The sequence below is a fragment of the Sander lucioperca genome, chromosome 16, assembly GCF_008315115.2.
Source record: "Sander lucioperca isolate FBNREF2018 chromosome 16, SLUC_FBN_1.2, whole genome shotgun sequence".
NCBI classification, from domain to species: Eukaryota; Metazoa; Chordata; class Actinopteri; order Perciformes; family Percidae; genus Sander; species Sander lucioperca.
The window spans coordinates 7,081,645-7,100,325 of NC_050188.1; the positions used below are offsets into that span (position 1 = coordinate 7,081,645).

The 18,681-nt window shown below is 43.6% G+C and overlaps 1 protein-coding gene and 1 long non-coding RNA gene across 7 annotated transcripts in view; one reads left to right on the forward strand and one right to left on the reverse strand.

The window, feature by feature from the left end:
* The window catches only part of LOC116035679 (receptor-type tyrosine-protein phosphatase U-like), a 237,639-nt gene that overhangs the window by 59,264 nt on the left and 159,694 nt on the right, over positions 1 to 18,681 (reverse strand). For 2 of the 6 annotated variants that reach the window (XM_035992827.1, XM_035992826.1), the window contains exons 12-17: positions 17,524 to 17,803; positions 13,784 to 13,820; positions 4,674 to 4,812; positions 2,474 to 2,503; positions 1,900 to 2,057; positions 1,375 to 1,562 (exon numbers count right to left, since the gene is read on the reverse strand). In XM_035992827.1, the coding sequence (XP_035848720.1) occupies positions 1,375 to 1,562; positions 1,900 to 2,057; positions 2,474 to 2,503; positions 4,674 to 4,812; positions 13,784 to 13,820; positions 17,524 to 17,803 (832 nt within the window). Of the gene's footprint in view, positions 1 to 1,374; positions 1,563 to 1,899; positions 2,061 to 2,473; positions 2,504 to 4,673; positions 4,813 to 13,783; positions 13,821 to 17,523; positions 17,804 to 18,681 lie in introns of all 6 variants that reach the window. The other 4 variants (XM_031278925.2, XM_031278924.2, XM_031278927.2 and 1 more) reach the window with 2 other exon arrangements.
* LOC116035680 lies at positions 1,385 to 16,719 on the forward strand. Its single transcript, XR_004101427.1, has 3 exons — positions 1,385 to 1,395; positions 7,917 to 7,923; positions 16,632 to 16,719. It is a non-coding gene; the product is annotated as an uncharacterized LOC116035680 (long non-coding RNA).

Genomic DNA, 18,681 nt, shown 5'->3' on the forward strand with positions numbered 1-18,681 from the left:
TGGCATTCCAGTTCATCCCAAAGGTGTTGGATGGGGCTGAGATCTGCAGCAAAAGTCTGTGGAAAACTTCCTGGGCTAAAAATCAACACCTAAACAGACGTTGCCAGAAACAATCCCCATTTTTTAGTGAATGCAGCATAAAATCAAACGTGTGGCATTGTCTAATTTGAGCAGGTAACGATAACTGTACAACACAGTACTGATTGTACATTTCGAAGTTGGCTTTATTTTACACAACTGTCTAACATAAAGTGATGTAGTCCGTCACAGGAAATGTGCTCCCAGAGTGAATATTGAAATATGTTTCCATCATTAATCTCGTCATCTTTCTAACCGTTCCACCACATCAACAGATGAGAAGGACTTTACATCTTAAGTCTTAACTCTATGTTGTAACTAACGCTGTGTTTCCACTGCATGGCACGACTCTGCTCGACTCACTTTTTTGGTACCAGCAGTTTTCTCTATTTGGTTTTCCACTACGGATAGTTCCCCCTCAGTGCAGGTGGGACTCTCAGCTGATCGCTGTGTGAAACTGCCGTGACTTCATCTTCAACGCGATACTCGCTGAATCCTTTCATCGGCAACCAAACAGAGGAACGTCTGCACTTTGTCAAGTGTAGTGCTATCCACAACGTTGAGTTGAGTAGAGTCGAGCCATACCACGCAGTGGAAAAACGGCATAATTTGATTTTTTTTTTTTAAATGTCAGCCTTTATTTTGACAGGACAGCTGAAGACATGAAAGGGAAGATAGAGGGGGAAGGACATGCAGCAAAGAGCCGCAGGTCGGAGTCGAACCCGGGCCCGCTGCGTCGAGGAGTAAACTTCTATATATGGGCGCCCGCTCTACCAACTGAGTTATCCGGGCGGCCAGAGCCAGCCATTTTTATAACAAAGCATTATCACGTTGATTTTTTTCTCGTATTGCCAGACCTTCCTCCACAGCGCTGCGAAGGAGGGTCTGGCTAGTCCACACAGCATTCGGGGATGGGAGAAAAACGTGCTCTGGTTTATTGGCATTTCTTTAAACCAATCACAATCGTCTTGGGCGGCGCTAAGCGCCGGACGGAGCAACAGTGCCTCTGCAAGATAGCCTCGGGAAGGAACTTGTGTACGTAGGGAGGCAAGCTCTGGAATTAAAATGGCTGTCGAGTGTGTGATGAGAATTTTACAAAAAAAAAAAAGATAAACAGGCCTATGTTTTGAACGTCGGTTCTAGCTTGGAGGGTGTTTCCCGAATCGACCAGAGTTTAGAATACCAACACAAAGAAAGCAGAAGGTGAGGGACATCCGGCGGAACCATCGGCGGCACCGGAACTATGCCGTAAATGAAAGGTCGTGTAAATCCTTCTTTTCTTTTCCTCCTTCTTACCTCGTATTCTTGTTTGAAGCCGTATCCCTCAGCCGTCTTCATCTGGTTGATGTGCTGCAGGAGGTCGGCCACCCTTACAGCAGGGTGCAGCTGACCCGTGTGATAGGGCGAGCTCTTCCTCCGACAGTGGCGGTGGGGCGAGCCTCCCAGTAAGCTGCTGGACTCGTTGACGGAGCTACGCTGTTCATCTGGGAACATGAACACACACAGTTCACGGTATGCCGCTGACATTCTGCACTCTGTTCTTTCTTTATTAATGTAAACTCGGGCTAAGAAAGTGTTGGGGCAGCTCAGGGGGAAAAAAAGTCAGCGATTCTGCAGTGATGTGAGGGCTGACTGGCACTGCAGAATACTCAAACAGGCGAGAGACTTGCAGGAGATCTCTCTGTTGGGAGCACCTTATGGTCTGGCAGAACAGATTGGATACATGCTTGGAAGTAAACATGGCTGAAGTTCAGGTAGGAGGGGGCTGCAGAGTCTCCAGACACTTTCTCAAGAGTACCCATATGTTCCTAGCTGTCTTACTTCGAGCATTGCAGCCGTGGGCATCCATGAAGGAGTGGGCCATCCTCTCATCCTGCTGGAGAGTGCTCTGCTCTGTCATGCTGCAGTCTAACGAGCTCAGCTTCCGACTCTTCTCCTGCCTGTAGGACATGGCTGCCTTGTTTATGGCCACCTTCTTCCTACTGTTAAGAGGCAGAGAGAGGTGGGAGGATAGAGAGAGAGAGTAATAATAGACAGAGGACAACAGAGAAGGGGCAGGATGAAAGAAAGACAGGCAAAGAGATAAGGAAGAAAGGAAAGGAGGGCGGGTGAGGAGATGAGAAATTGGACTGAGGGGGAAATATAAGGGCTACGAGATTGAACTTGGACGAGGGTGGAAAGTGCGATTCGGTGATAGCAAAAGGGTGGCGGTGGGGTTGTGGTGGAGGTGGAGGTGGTGGGTGAAAGGAGAAGGTGGAAGGAAGGGAAGGCATCTATACTGGAGGATGGGGTGGAGATAGCAATGCTCATTTCCACTCTAGTTATCCTGGGACTACGAAGGGCAAGCAAGGGGAAGATGGCGTCAGGGTGGAAGATGGAGAAAGGAGCAACTTACGGGTAGTAAGGGTAAGAATAGAAGTCCCTTCTGATTAGCACCAGGGAGGAGGAAAGGAGAGAGACAGAGAGTGAGGAGAAAAAAAAAGGAGAGGTGACTATGGTTTATCAAGATGGGCATCAGAGAGATAAATGAAGATGCTCAGTGCGTTGGAATGTTCCAAGCAAGCAATCATGAAGTAGGATCAAAGCCTAAAGAAGGAAGAATCTAACTCAGCTCTGGACCAATGAAAACTTTACATTTTCTGAGGTTTACCTGGATTATATCTATTTATGTTGGCACTAGGGCTGGGTACTGAATTTGATTATTTTAGGCACCGACCGACTTGCCTCTAAAGTTTTGAGTATCGGAAAATGCCTCGTCATTCAAATACCTATACCTATAATAACACGAGTAACATCTCATCAGCGTCAGTGAGCCAATAAACACGCAGCATGCTTCTACCAAGATCTGAGGCCTCCTGCACACTGCCTGAGTGGCGTGAGCGTGGCATTTCTGTTGCGTGTCAGTTGCGTGGCGGCTGCGTGGCGTTTTCTATGTCTCCGCACACCAGAAACGTGTCTGACGCGGTGTTGCTGCTGCTGCTGCTAGCCTTGTCTGTACACATGTATGTTTTCCATAAACATAAACATAAATATATACTGATTTAGAGACTTTCAAACATCAAAATGTCATTTATTAAATGTATTAGTGAATGACCTATAAACATCTTTTTGTATTCTATTTTGCCTGGAAATGCTTCCAACACTCTTGCGTGTCGCGTGAAAAATAGGCGTCGGTCCTATTTCTAGCATGCACGCGTTTTCGTCACGCAGGCAGTGTGCAAGCTCTAACCTGTTAACACGGGAGCCGAAATAAAAACAGACACGCCACGCAGCTGACACGCTCACGCCACGCATCCAGTGTGCAGGAGGCCTATAATAACACAAGTAAAAATTTCTATTTGGTATAGAGGGGTGGATATGTATGTCCAGCCTTGCTTGAGCCTGATGAAGCATGTGCAAAAAAAGTTGCTCATCTACTTGCAGAAAGTGACAAAGCTTTAAGTTGTTCCAGAGCTGAGTTTTGCTGTTTAGCACAGCCTTTTTTTATTTCTTATTTCCCATTGCCTGCATTTGAGCAGCACCCTACTGAATTATGCTGCAGGGGATCTCCTGTTTTCTAAATGATTACAGGACTAAAAACGTATTTACATTCTAACTGTATATGAGTGACAATACCTGGTGGCTAAATATGTTTCCCCCATGTGGCTGTCTAGTTCCTATTGTGCCTGAGAGATTGGCCCACTGAATCTTATCAGTCACTGCCTCCGTCCAGACATCCCATTCACTCTCCCTATACTCTCTTTTTTTTTTTTTTAAGATTATTTTTTGGGCTTTTCCGCCTTTATTTGACAGGACAGCTAGGTAAGAAAGGGGAGAGAGAGAGAGAGGGGGAAGACATGCAGGAAATTGTCACAGGTTGGATTCGAACCCTGGACCTTTGCGTTGAGGCATAAATCTCTCAATATATGTGCGCCTGCTCTACCACTGAACCAACCCGGCCACCTCCCTATACTCTCTGAGAGAAATTCCTCAGGGCAGAGAAGTTCCCCTTTCCAAAAAAAAAAAAAAAGCAAGAAAAAAAAAAAAAAAAAGGAAAGAAAAGAAAAACAACCTTCCTAACCAATTACTAGCCCATCCACTGGCACCTCGCAGCTGCTCGCCTCATGTAATTGAGTGGGCAATGGAATAACATGCCCCTTGATGAAATATTTCACACTCAGATGAGTGTTCCACCATCGCCCGGCGAGCGAAGGAAGAAGAATACACTGCAGGTGCGATCGACGACAGAGGTAATTTGCAGGTGGAAAGCAGCCAGCGATTCCAGTGTGAGCAGGCTGCGTTTTTGAATATGCTCAGCCAACACGCAGACCTTGAAATTAAAAGATGAGATGAAACACAAAAGCTTGGCTGAAGCAGCGGCGGCAGAGTTTGGGATTTAATGCTCTACCATTCTACTAACTCTGATTGTAATTCACTCACATTGCCAAATGTGTTCTTCAATAGACCCTATCTGCCAAGTGGGATAACGATAAATGGACTCCTTTGGATAGGCTACGCAGGAACAATACGACTTCAGACCGTAAATGTCTGAAAAGGTCTGACCCATCTCGCGTCAACTGGCCAGCTGACACACAAATGTTTCCACAGCCACTCACCCCTTCTTGACGATGATGACGATGGCCCCGAGAAGCAGAATGAGGACCACCAGGCCGCCGGCGCAGGCCCCGAGGATCAGACCCATGTCCTCGGCATGCTGGGATACCTCCAGAGCTCGCTTGGAGTCCTTACAGGCAGCTGCACAGTGGGACAGAGAGGTGATAGGGAGGAAGACTCGTCTACAGCTCACAAATGGTTGTACGGTTCTTATCGCAAAAACAAGATGTTACATGTAGCGGTTCGATGTCAATAAATCATTTTAGCATAATGACGATCGAACAAACAAAACTGTTGCGAAGAGGATTGGCAGCTTCTGCTGCTCTAGAGCCTGTAGGTCTGCTTTCTTCACTGCTGTATGGCACAAAACAAGAAAAGTGTGCTGCTATTTTACCATAGACAGCCTAAACAGTAAGTCCTATGGAGGTCTCTATCTAGCAATGCAAATTATTTTGCTTTTATTTTGCTAGGTTTTGGGATGTTTGTGTTGGGATTTTACATGAGATTATGATGATTTAAAAACATTTGCCAGCATCCTGTTTAACCTGGATCATTTCCTAACCTCACTGTGAAGAGTTTTCATTGGAACTACTTTCGGTTACACTTTACTTGAAGGCTTTACATGAGAGTGACATGACACTGTCATGAACGTGTCATAAACATAAACAAGTCATAAACGTTTATGACATAACTCTTCTGTCAGTAAGTGTCATTCAGGCCTTGGGTCCTTGAGCTACACAGTGTGCCTCCATCCACAGATTGTACGAAACATATATATTTTTTTATATGTGCATATATTAATAAAGATAATGTTTGACTGTAATAATCTTTATTATGATGGTACAGCAGTGCACTGCAATGTTGAGTTAGTAGCATCTGTATAGCTAGATGATGCTAAAATACTAGAAAGTGTGACGGCTCCTAGGGTTCAAGACCTATTAAGTCCCTTTGGTTGCTGGGATCTGGGGATTGGCTGATAAGGACTGATGATTGACACCTGGATGAACTGATTACATGCCTGTAAATAGGAGTGCCTGGGCAGTCACTCTTCCTCTCTCCCTCCTCAAGGTTGCTTGGTTTGTTTAGACTTTGGGTTGAGTTACTTTTGCGTTCTAACATTGCAACACCTACACACATCCATACACTACACACTTTACTGATAAACTGATAGCACGTTTACTTTTGTGTATTTCAATAAATTTGATTTAACCCTTGTGTTGTCTTCCCTTTGACCATGAAAAACATTTTTCCAATGTCTTTGTCCCTTTTTTGACGTTTTGTCGATGTTTATGACACTATTTTCGATGTTTTTGAAGTTTTTTTTATCAATTGTGTCGCTTTTTTTCCAACATTTTTTACCCTTATTTCGACTTCCTTCATTTCGGATATAAAACAAACTTTGAAAATGGGTCAAATCTGACCCAAAGACAACATGAGACTCTCGCCTGATCATTCGCCTGATCATGATCGCCTGATCATTTTCACACCTATTAACTGCTATGCATTGCATTGTGGGATAGTTAGCACATACAGTAGTAGTGTACACTGCTGTTATTGTGTTCCATTATGGTCATTTTTGAGGGTATCTATAGCATACATTTGACTTTTTTGGACACAGCCAACATGCTGTGTCTTGTGGTTGTATGGGTACCGAAGATTGCACCCTGTTCCAATACTAAGCTAACCATGCGCCCGGCACACGGACCCTTTTTTCCGCCTTCAAACTAGCAAAAGTAGATTTGGACACGCCCTAAACGCACCTGCGCCATGCGCTTCACGCCGTGCGCTTAGATCGTTAAAATAGGGCCCTCAGTGCGCCAGGCGCATGGTTCAAAAGGGTTGTACTTAGTGTCTTCATTAAGTCATAGGTGTGTTTTGGGCGTAACATGCAGTAAACCAATCAGTGTCATCTCCCATTCCCTTTGAAAGCCAGGCGCGTTTGTACCTTGGCGCATTGCTATTATGATGGCGGATTTGCACAGTAATATTTTTATTTGTAATCTTTAATGTTTGTGTGCTGTTGTGCGTCCCTGTGTGTGTGTGTCAAACAAGCATAGTGTGCGCGTGCATAAGCCTAGGCGCATTTTACTAATTTGCTGTTAAAATAACAATGAAATGCTGCATTATTGACTTTAGCCCAGGTTTTTGATGGTCAATGGCGCGATCACTTCCCGCTGCCTCAAGATAGCAATATGCCAAGAATGCACCTGAACACACCTCCCAGTAAGACCAGCACGCCCATGGGCGCAAAGATGGACGCAGGTGCTTTTGCTATTTAAACAACGTGGGCGCTGGATGGTCTTAAAATAGCAAAGACACTTGCATCGGGCTTTGTGCCGTGCCGGGTGAAAGATAGGGCCCCTTGTGTCTCAATGAGATTAGCTGTATAAGTAAAGGTTAAATTAAAGAAAAGAAGAGCTGGTCTCATTGGTCGCTTTTAAGAGGATGCTAAATTACTTATTAGTCAGACACATCTGGCTGTAGAAGTTTTGCCTGGTGAATGTATGATTGTGGTTGGCTTTGGGAAATATTTGCTGCTTCAGTCGTTGTGTTATGTTTTTAATGTTTTTGCGTACTTTGTGTATGACTGTTCAGCCGCCTGTCTCGGCCAGGACACTTTTGAAAAAGAGATCTTTAATCTCAGTGAGTTTTTTTTCCAGGTTAAATATAGGTTAAATAAAATAACAAAATCCACCAGGCTGATTCCAAACCCACCGGGGGAGGGAGTGAAGCGTGTTAGAGGTCTCCACAGATCCAGCTGCAGCTTTCACAGAGACGACAATAATCGGCCGACTAGTGTACTGCTTATTATTAGACAGCATCAGAGAAGGCTCAAACACTATTTCAGTACACTGATGTCAGCAGGGGAGCTGAACATGTGTGGCTCGGATGAGACGACACTCTAGCTATCTTACTGCAGTGATGCGTGCTCTCATTCAGGCAGCTATTTCCCTCCTACCCATATGTCACAGTCTCAGTGCATTCCCATCGCAGCTAGCCAAGAGCATGAAATCTCCCTCTCTATGACTCATCTGGACTCCCCACTATGTTCCATCCAAAGGTGAGAAATTGCTGTTAAGTACGAATGAATCGAAGGAGTATAAATACAGTTCTGGCAGTGTGCTCTTCATTATCGAGCCACCGCATGATGAGAAAACAAATAACGTGAGGAATCAGAGAGATGGAAGCATGTAAGAGTCCCAGACATGCCGTGGCGAGACTGACAGCACAACTGAATTGGACAGCAGCTCTGTATTTAAACAATGCTGCTTCGCAGGGGAGGTATTGGCTTTTGTCTGTCTCTTGTGAAGAGAGCAAAGAAAAGCCTTTTACAGTGAGGCAGGATGCGGAGTTTGGCTTGATAAGCTGTGGATTGGTGGGGACTATAGCTCGGGGCAGACAATAGAGCCTGACAGAGCTGCCATAATCACACAAATCATGCTGGGTGAGTCATTCGGCTTTTTAGAGCCATGTTTAGAAAATGGCAATCACTTCACGATCACAATAAATTTTATTGCACACAACAACAAAAAATGGTGCAGTGGTCCTGCAAGGAAATTCACAGGGAACATATTACACAGCACATTACAAAGGAATGTTCTCTGTAATGGAGGCCATGAGCAGAAATGCCCTGGTATGACTTTAAAGTTGTTCTTCATACTGCAAATGTTGTCTGAGTTTTGACCAATAAAAAGCAGCCAGGAATGATGTTAAAGGGTAATTTCGGCATTTTCCAACATGGACCTAGACTAGAAATCTAGACGCACCCTAGCGGCAGCAAATGTAATTACAGCCAGGGTCGTCTAGCAACTTTCCGTTGGCTTGCGAGCTGGAAAAACCAAATTCTGGTCAGGCCAATCACATCGTGTATAGAGTCGGTGGGCAGGCTTAACATAAGGACGGCAGAGTTGCGACGGTTCCGTGTGAATTCCCTGCTACTTGAAAACAAAGAAGAGTGCTGCTGTCTTTCGAATCGGCTTTGGCCGCGACTCTGGAAGACTTGGAGTTAAGCACTGAAGTCATTCTTAAAAAAGGAAGATGTTTTCAGAGTTTTGCCGACCGGATACGGCAAAAGTTTAATCTATCAATTAGCATTGCTCTGGTTGGCTTGGAGTGCAGAGGGAATTTGAAAGACAACTGTTTATCCCGCCCCTCGGATTGAGCCCTGCCAATGGTGAGTTCCCAGACACAACATCTTGATGTGGGTCTGGCTTGTCAGGCTAATATGGACCCTCTTTTCCCATTTGTTGGTGTTTAAGTGACTGATGTGAAGAAAAACCTTTGAAAATGGTCTAGTATTGAGCCATAACGCTGTAACCGGCAGGCTCAGATTATTATTCTAAGTGTCTGACAACATTATGGAAAGGATCCCTACAGAGAGAGACCTTTTTGTTAAAGAGTAAGATCCTTTTTGTTTAACTGGAAACAGACCCAAAATCGCCAAACTCACCAGACTCTGCGTGTATAGAGCTAAGAGTATTTTCAAATGTAAATGGATGAATTGAGGGTTTATCTCAACCAAACCAGAGTGGTGATTGTCGGAACAGTGGAAAGATGAACCAAGAAGGCTTTTGATAGTTTTATTTAGTTTCTGTGTGATGATGATGAAGTGTGATTTATGATGACAAAATGAAATTTATTTGATGGAGTCTGGTTGGTTTGGCGATAGCGATTTTTCAGTTTCATGTTAAACAAAAAGGATCTTACCCTTTAACAAAAAGGTTGACCACTGTAGGGATCCTTTGCATAATAGATAAATGTGACAAAATAAGCATATTTTGTCACATTTTTCTATTTGAAAACCCACACATCTAATATAAGCCGGTTTCAAATAACAGGTTGGGGCCAATTCATTGAGCTGTCAAACTGATTTTAAGCTAAATTTTCAAATTCTCCAAAGGCTAAATGTAAATTTGCTGCTTCTCTACCGCCTGAGCTGAGATGAATAAAAGCATCCTTTCGTCGCAGAATGGCGAACCTTTCAAGACGATTTCATTTGTAATGAACATGTTCTCACTGTTCTTTAGTGTCAGCTAATGTTGCCCACTTTTCATCCGAGGACAAAAAAACATAGCAAAGCGTCCGGGTGGCGTGGCGAAAAAGACCACTCGCCCACCACTGCGGTGGCTTTGCCAGGTGCTGCGGTGAACACAGCTGGCAGCATCTGTTTGTGTGGGAAGTTGCTGAGAGGAAATGAAAAGCAGCCAGGAGCGGTCTTAACAAGACCTCTGTGGCACCTCTGAGGGAACTGGAGTAACATCAGCGTGTGCTCTGGGTCTGCCTACCACAGTTGTATATGCTACAGTAAGAAACGCCTCTATAAATACACCTGCAACCCATCTCCTCCACTTACGCGACACGCTGGCAGACAATAGTAGGGCAGGATGCTTTGATGTCATCGCACTTCAGATAAGACAGAGTTCAGCGAGAGGAATCCAATTTAACTGCCACCTTTTCCAAGAGCACTACAAACTTCAGACATAATTCAGTATGGGGGGAGGGCATTTCACCCTCTGTCTCGCTCCCTCTCCCCTATTGTTTGAACAGAGAGCCTTCCATCTATGTCTGTCTCTCAAGCAAACACTCCTGGTCGCTTCCTCTCTCAGGTAGAACACCAAAAAAAAAAGACAAGAGGATACGTTACTGCATTCTGGATTTCAAAGCAATCCGAGCCCGAGAGAGGTTTGCCAGAATGTCAGTGTCAGTGATTCAAGAGGAACAGAGAGAGAAAACACGGATGCATGTTTGCTTTCACCTTTCCTCCTGTGTCTCTGTCGAGGGCAGATTGGCACGAGGGCTTCCTCCCGGCAGCACCCCAAAACAACACTAAGTCCCGGTCAAATCCCCTAAGCAGCAGCCTGAGCCAGGAGAACTGTACAAGTCTCTGACATGCACCCTGGACCACATCACTTAAACCACTGGAACTGCAAAAATATCCCACAGTAATGTTCAGCCATAATTACAAAAATAGCCAGAAAACAGATGAGAAAAAAAAACCTTAGGACGCACGCAGCACAACTCATTTTACATACGTGAAGAAGGTTCGGGAGACCTTGATCAATTACACAGGAGCATTGGAACACTCAATTGAGGAGACAATTAGGCAGGCAGTACAGTATAACCATGATGTGTTATTGTGCAGTGCTGTCCCAACTCTCTGGAGTTCCTGTCTTCCTGAAAAGTATTTCAACTCATGCTGGAGGCGTTACGTTTAGCTGAACCTTTAATGTAAACAAAGATATTGCAGGTGCCTAAAACACAGATGCTGAAGCCTAGTTCAGCCTAGTGCTCTCTCTGGGAAGTATGCAAAAAGTGTGGCAGGGCCACATACCTCCAAAAGGAGACAGTCCTGAAACAAAACATTCCCTTATCATCAGTGTTGGGTGTAACGCATTACAGTAACGTAACTACTTTTTCAGGTAAAAACGCGCTACTACTAAAAATTTGGTAACGAAACGTAGTTCCTTTTTCAATTCGGCGCAACGTTACTTTTCCCAGGGACAGATTTGAAAGCAAGACACTGCCTTCTCAGCTGCGTGCTCACAAGCTCCACACGGGACGTGACAGAGGCTGGTAGCAGAGCAATCATGGCAAGCGAGAAGCAGCCAAAGCTAACTTTTGAGAGCGTTTTAAGCTTTGTGGCTTTTTGCTAGACGGCGCTCTGAGCCAGGCAGACACAAAGCTGACAACCTCACAGATGGATGAGGTGGAGACGGGCTCATACATACACGCAGCGGACCGCTGTGGACTTGTGTTGGTTGCACGGACACGCAAGGATTTCCAGAAAAGAGGCTGCATGTGTATACGACAATGCACGGACCATCGTAGTCTCGCTTTTGCCAGACCACCCAAGCGCTGTGGTGCGGAGGAGGGTCTGGCTAGTCCACACAGCATTCTGGGATGGGAGAAGAACGTGCTCTGGTTTATTGGCATTTCTTTAAACCAATCACAATCGTCATGGGCGACACCAAGCGCCGGATGGAGCTGCTGTAAAATAGTTATGCGATAGAAAACCCTAACTCTAACACCAGTTTTCGGACCCCCCCCGGACCACCCCAATACAGTAAAACTGCACATTTTAGAGTGGCCTTTTATTGTGGCCAGCCTAAGGCACACCTGTGCAATAATCATGCTGTCTTGAATCTTGATATGCCACACTCACACTGCTCACTAACACTGATTTAAACAGATTTGTGAACAATATTTGAGAGAAATAGGCCTTTTGTGTACATAGAAACAGTCTTAGATCTTTGAGTTCAGCTCATGAAAAATGGGGGCAAAAACAAAAGTGTTGCGTTTATAATTTTGTTCAGTGTAGTTCAAACCAATGGAACGCGCAAAAATATCCCACAGTCGTTATGACCATCCATGATCACAAAATTCACTTATTTAACATTATGTTAGCCAGGAAAAATACAAACTGTCTCGCCCCGGTGCTGCTGCTAATGTGGTAACATTTTCAGAATATAACTTTATGTAACCTGCTTCTTATTTTCATTCCCTCATTACAATAGGTAATGATAACATTTTCTTCAGCAGCTTAATTGCTGAGACATGGGGATGCGACACAATTTAACAAAGGAGTCCATGGGGCAACCACATGAGCAGACAGACGTTAAACAGGCCCCCAGTATCACCTCATTATTTTAACTAGCTATTATAATCATAAGGATCCATTACAATCTTCCAATCCATGTCACTGCAAAAACAGCAGGATGGATTGCAATTCCACAAAGTAGCTCTGCAAAACATATAACACGTATCTTACAATTACAACTGAGTTAAGATGATACCTGTAGAGCTCACACTCATTCCCCCCCTCAGAAGAAGTAGTTTAAATAAAAGGCTTCACTCTGAGTGCTGATGTCTTTGCCCCAGGACCCCAGTTGTAAAGCTGTCAGTAGGAACCCTCCGATCCCATTTTTCAACAATGAAGCAGACTAGTGAAATATTAATATTTATCGTATTCTTGGCATAGACCATCCTCCAGATATTCCTTCTAATCAGCTAAAACGTCTTAAAATCCTGCTCTTTTGTGCTAGAAGATGTATTTTATTGAAGTGGGTGTCAGAGGAACCCCCTAGCGTTGCCCAATGGATATGCAGTGTACTGGAGTTTATGCCCCTCGAAGCCCTTAGCTTCTATCTGAGAGAGGAACCGTTTCAGTTTCATAAAGTCTGGGGTCCATTTACAACTTACTTGGGGTCTGATTGTCTGCGTACAATAACAGTAGGGCTGTATGGGTTGGCTTGGGGAGAATAGATCTTTATTGTCTACCTGTATGTCTATGTATGTGCAGTCCTGATTTGTATTGTATGATGGATTGTTGTACCTTCATTTGAAACTGCCGTGACCTGTAAATCTGTCAATGTTCAATATAAAAAAATATATATAAAATATATATATATATATATATATATATATATATATATATATATATATATATTAAAGGTCCCATGGCATGAAAATTTCTCTTTATAAGGTTTTTTAACATTAATGTGCAGCAGGGCCGGCATGTGTGTGCGCGTGGGGAGTGTGGTAGAGCGAGTGAGAGAGTGACGGCGATTTGCTTTGCGAGTACCAACTCTAGAGTCATAGTGAGAGAAACAAAGTTCCGTAGCAGGAAAAGTTGTTGTTTATGGAGAAGGAGAACCAGGAAATGAGTCGGGGGAAATGCAACGCTACCAAGCCATGGCCGAGCGACTCATATTGTAGTTACATTTTTTCGAGAGGTGCACGTCAGGCTACGGCGTAAGTTTTTTCTGACCAATAACCGACCCTTGTTTACCAATCATTAACTGTTAACTGACAACCAGGCAGCGGAGTCCCAGTTTACCCGTCCGGAAAACTTGGACATTTTTGTTTTTAATAATGTTGTTTTTAACTGTTTAACTGATAGTATTACTCAGTCAACGGAGAAACGGTTAAACATTAACATCCCTAGTATCTTACAATGGAGAAGGCGCACAAGTGGCCAACAGATAGCCTTCATGATTGCCATGTTTAAGATATACTCTTCATATGAATCATAATTCATGGGGTAATGATTTATTGACGTGAACACGTTCATGAAGCACCTTGAAAATTGAAAAAAAAAAAAATACAGCGTTACCTTTGCGAGCAATCCGGATGCAGTTTATTCTGGTCTCCTGTGGGTAGAAGAGAAGGATGAGTTTATTCAATTTTTTCGGTACCATGACGACACAATGATTAGCAGGAACAGAAAAACGATGACAGTTCACGTTATTTATGAGTCAGTCTGCTTCAACCTTATCTGAAAGCTGCACCACAGCTGTGTGTGGCAAAGTCACCCAGACCTTTGCTATTTGGAGGAAATAATTGAATTTTTCCAAGCGGATGACATCTCCTTGTGATATGAGAGACCTCTGCTCCCCTCCGCCATGTGAGGTCCCTCACCCCGGGTCCACTGAGTGGCTCCATCTTCCCCCCAAAAAACAGCCACCTCTATCCCGGAAATAGAGGGGCATGTTACCAAATTAAAATTTAAGGAAGTTAAATCAGCCATTATGTGCAATTATGCTAATCTGTGCTCTGAGATTGGAGTCAAAAACCTTTCACCTAAAATGGTTGCCGAATTAGCTTTTTTAATTGGAAATCTATTTAAAGTGGATTCTCATCTCCTCTCATCTCTTACATCAGACAGATAAGTCAAATTTACAACCACGCAGCGGCAGGTAGTGTGTTATGACTCATCCTGTCCTTTGTCAAGGTTGGGCTTTTGGCCTTTTGGAACCGACACCGGTGCTCTTCAAAGCAGCGGTTTAACGCGACCGAGCCTCCAATTGGATAGCAGTTTATCGAATTTGATTCCTTCGGATCTGCTTATCAAATCTGAATCCTTTCTATTCCCTCACAGAATCCACTGAGGTTCAGCTTTCAATGTCTGTAAGTGAATAAAGTTACGCATAACAAAAATCAAAGATTTAGTTGAGATATGTAATAACGCTTTGTTGTCTGCACGTACATAAACACTACCGATTTGACAAGTAGCATAGTTAATGTTCACAATCTTATGCTATAACCTGAAAATAATATCTTATGTAAAGATTAAATGTATCAACCACATTGAAGCTGGCTTAAGAGCCTTCCAACCCTGCACACCTTATTTTTCATTGTCAGCTGTCCCGTATTAAGAACAAGTGAGGTGATTGGCCTAAAATATCAATATGACGTGCATGAGAGTTTAAAGCAACATTCAAAGCAACACAATTGATTTCTTTGGCCACTTTGGTACAGAGGAACAATCTGACAACACAGCATGTTAGCAATCTGTTGGCTATTTACACATCCAGCAGATAGGAACCAACATTAACATTCATTTGCAGGCCGTGTCTCTGTCCACCTGAAAAAAGTCAGTATTCACTCTCCTAGCTCTGTTTTGGATTTCCACCAACTCCTCAGATAACAATATGTCTCTCCAGCTGATAAATGCTCAGTAATGTTCACAGCTACGTAGCTGCCAACTTTCTGCTCTTTTGTGCAGAGCAGCTACAGTACAGTGAGTCTAACAGAGCTTTTCCCCCTGAAAACAGCTGCCTGCTGCTGGAACCGGGGTTGATAAGAGCAGTTAGACTGAACCTAAACGCTTCATAGAGCTGGCTGGAACTGCAGAGTCTGCTGATAATTCTCTGTGGGTTGGTCACTACGAGTGAAACCTTCCAGTGTACCTTGAGTCCAGACAGTGACTTGTAGAAAGCACCGTCTTCCAAACAATATGTTGGTGTTTTAGCAAGTGACCTAGACACAGAATTAACTTTTGGTGACTGTTAAGCAAATCCCAGCGACCTCAGCCGTGTGGTCATTAATAAATTACTGGTTGGTTAATTGGTATAGCTCATATAAACTGCTAATAGCACCATCTGAAAAAGAATGGCCTGCAACCGATGTTTTTGTCCATACTCTTTGCTAATAAAAAAAGACAAGAACAGATAAAAGATGCAATACTAGATCTGTTAGCTTAACAAATCTGGGTATTTTGCAAATCTGACAATTTTGCCAATCTGGGTATTTTGCCAATCTAATTTGCCAAGCTGGATCAAAAACACATCAGAACCCAACTTAACCCAATACAGATGATGAGTAATGATCCCAGATGATGAGTAATGATAAATGCAACAGAGGGTTGAAAATGAAATATCAACACGCTACTATTTTCCTTTTTAGTCTAGATATCAACTCTTACAGACATGATAGGGAGAAAATATACTTAGAAAAGTATGTGTTCTTTCCTGCTGGTGTGTTTCAGCCCCAACCACGCTTCTTTCAAGCCCCACTGAAGGCCTATCTGCCAAAGCAATTACTGTTTCAATTCAATGGCGGCCCACAGTAAGCCTCGTTCATCTCATTTATCCAGGGTAATTGTCAAAATAATATTATTTATCCCCATGGGCGGCCCATCTCTCGACCATAGTAGAGTGTAGATTAGAAAACAGATTGGAGCTGACAATGTTTGCGGGACAAAATAGACAATTATCAACATGAGTTATAATATTCAGTTTGTTGTGTTAGCTCAGAGCTGCTGTGTCAACAGAGCTTTTAATTTGGTCTTAAGGGAGAATCATCGCAAATGGTGGTCCATGATGGGCTGATGTCAGATTTCAGTCAGATGCAGTGTGTCGGCCCTGACCTGGACCAGAGGCTGACTGGGCTCTTCCCTGGCTCTGGAGGCCCAGCTTGCAGCACCCAGAGGACACTGGCTGCATCTGCTCAAGATTCAGATACTGATATCTAGATTAGAAGCTGCAGCCAGGCAGGCGCACATGAGCTCCATGTGGGCTTTATGATTCTGTGCCACGGATGTAGGTATAATAAAACCTGGATACAGCGTTCCAGGTGGAGCCCTGTTCATGCCTATGAGAGTTGCTCAGTAGTTAAACTTCCTCGAATAAAATTACCCGGCTGATCGGCGCTGCTTCCACATTATGGGGCTCATAGTGCAGGCGCGCTAAGAACCTCCGCCGGCCGAGCCGGCTACTTCCAGTTTAACGCTCCGCTAACTTGAATGGGGATTAAATGATTTCATTGTGCAGCTCTTCTAATTATCTTCTAACTATGTTATCGGACCGAATGGATCAAATTCTGATAGTGAGATGACTCATTTTGCAGGCGTTGTGATGCTCAAAAACGTGTATCCACTGATTTACAGACGTCTCTTTTGCCATGTAAGTCTGTAGGGAAAAGTCTTTTTGGGTCCCATGGCATCACGTGACCAACACAGAAGTTGTAATTTCACTGTTTGGCCGCTAAGTCAAATTGGCATTAAAGGCCGGCGCACTTCCTGGGGGCCTGTGCTGTGCACACTGGCCAGCACATTTCTTATTCATGCTTCAATTACGTATTCAATTGCCCAACAGTTCCTTTTCAGATCGTTTTAGAGCCTGGAAGGCAGTGTTTGATTTTTTTTTCCGCTGAAAAAAAGATTTTCAAAAGAGCTTGACTGTGAGGGAATCTGACAACTGGACAAAAAAACTGCATGAATACACATTGTAATTATCTTTTGAAAGCTGTTAAGATTAATTCGGCCATTTGTGGTGTTTTTAAACAATTTTCATTGAGAAATAATGCAAAATTAACAAGTCCATGATTTACCAGTGGGAAACAATCAAACCCAAGGCCATCCTAAAACTGCAGAACATACATCATCTCATTTGGTAACAAATAAAGCCTCGTTTATGCAGCGGACTGCTTCCTCTCTCGTAGCGCCTCCAGCATACAGCCTTCTGACTTCCTCGACACAAATCTAAATCGACTGTGAAGGTTGCTTGAACATAAAAGCAGTGTGTCTGAGCTCCAGAAACAAGAGCCCCTGTCAGGCATCTTAATGGTTCTTACCCCTCTGAAGTTACTGGTGGCCTGAAAGAAGATGAGGTAGTTTTTGGTGGGGTCTAAAGGGCTGTTCCAGTAGCCGTTGTAGGTGTGGTTGTCGCCCACAGTGAAGGGCGTGGCCTCGGGCAGACTGCTAGGGGCCAGCTCCGCTGTGTAGTAATGCGGGGCCCCTTTGGCCTGCGCCTCGCCGTGGGAGTTGGGTGTGGGGAAACAGTCGCCGGAGCCCAGCTCCCTCCTCCTCACCCGCCGGGAAGCGTCCTCCTCCACCACCACCACCTGGTAGGCACTGCAGCAGGACAGGGTGGAGCACACAGGACCAGTGGTGCAACAAGTATTCAGATCCTTTACTTAAGTAAAAGTACTAATACCACACTGCAAAAAAAACCCTCTATTACAAGTAAAAGTCCTGCAATGAAAATGTTACTTAAGTAAACGTATGTAGGTATCATCAGGAAAATGTACTTAAAGTATTAAAAGTAAAAGTACTCAAAAATCCTCCCATTTTAGAAAGTGTAAAGTGTTTAATGGTCTAATCATTTCAGCTGTGAATGTAGGCCGTTATATTGTTGGGTAGTTTCATTTAGAATCAAACATCAGATTTTATAAACTACATGTGTTTTGTGTGCAAACATCGTAATTTGTACAGTATCTAGTAAGTAAAGCGGTTAAGATGAATGTAGTGGAGTAAAAAGTACAATATTTTCTCTCTGAAATGTAGCGGAGTAGAAGTAGAAAGTGGCATGAAAAGAAAAGACCCAGGTAAAGTACAAGTACCTCAAATTTGTACTTAAGTACAGTACTTGAGTAAATGTACTTAAGTATGTGGTTACATTCCACAACTGCAAAGGACTATTGGAGCTAAACGAGCTACTATGTAGTCATATAAATATACACTGACAAAGCAATCTCTATGGTTCATTATATGACAGGAAGACAGTCTGTAAACTATGATGTATGTTAACAGCACACACTAAGTTTACCGTGTGTCTTTGTTTTTTGTCTTTAAATAGGTTTGGCAAACCTGAGGCTTTATTTACAACCCCTCTGATTGTCTGACTGCTCGTGTTTCTCCCCTGTCACTTCTTTTTTTTTTTTTTTTTTTTTTTTTTTTTTTAAGCAGTGTGACCATATTTCCAGATCTTAGCAATTCACATGGTAAGTACA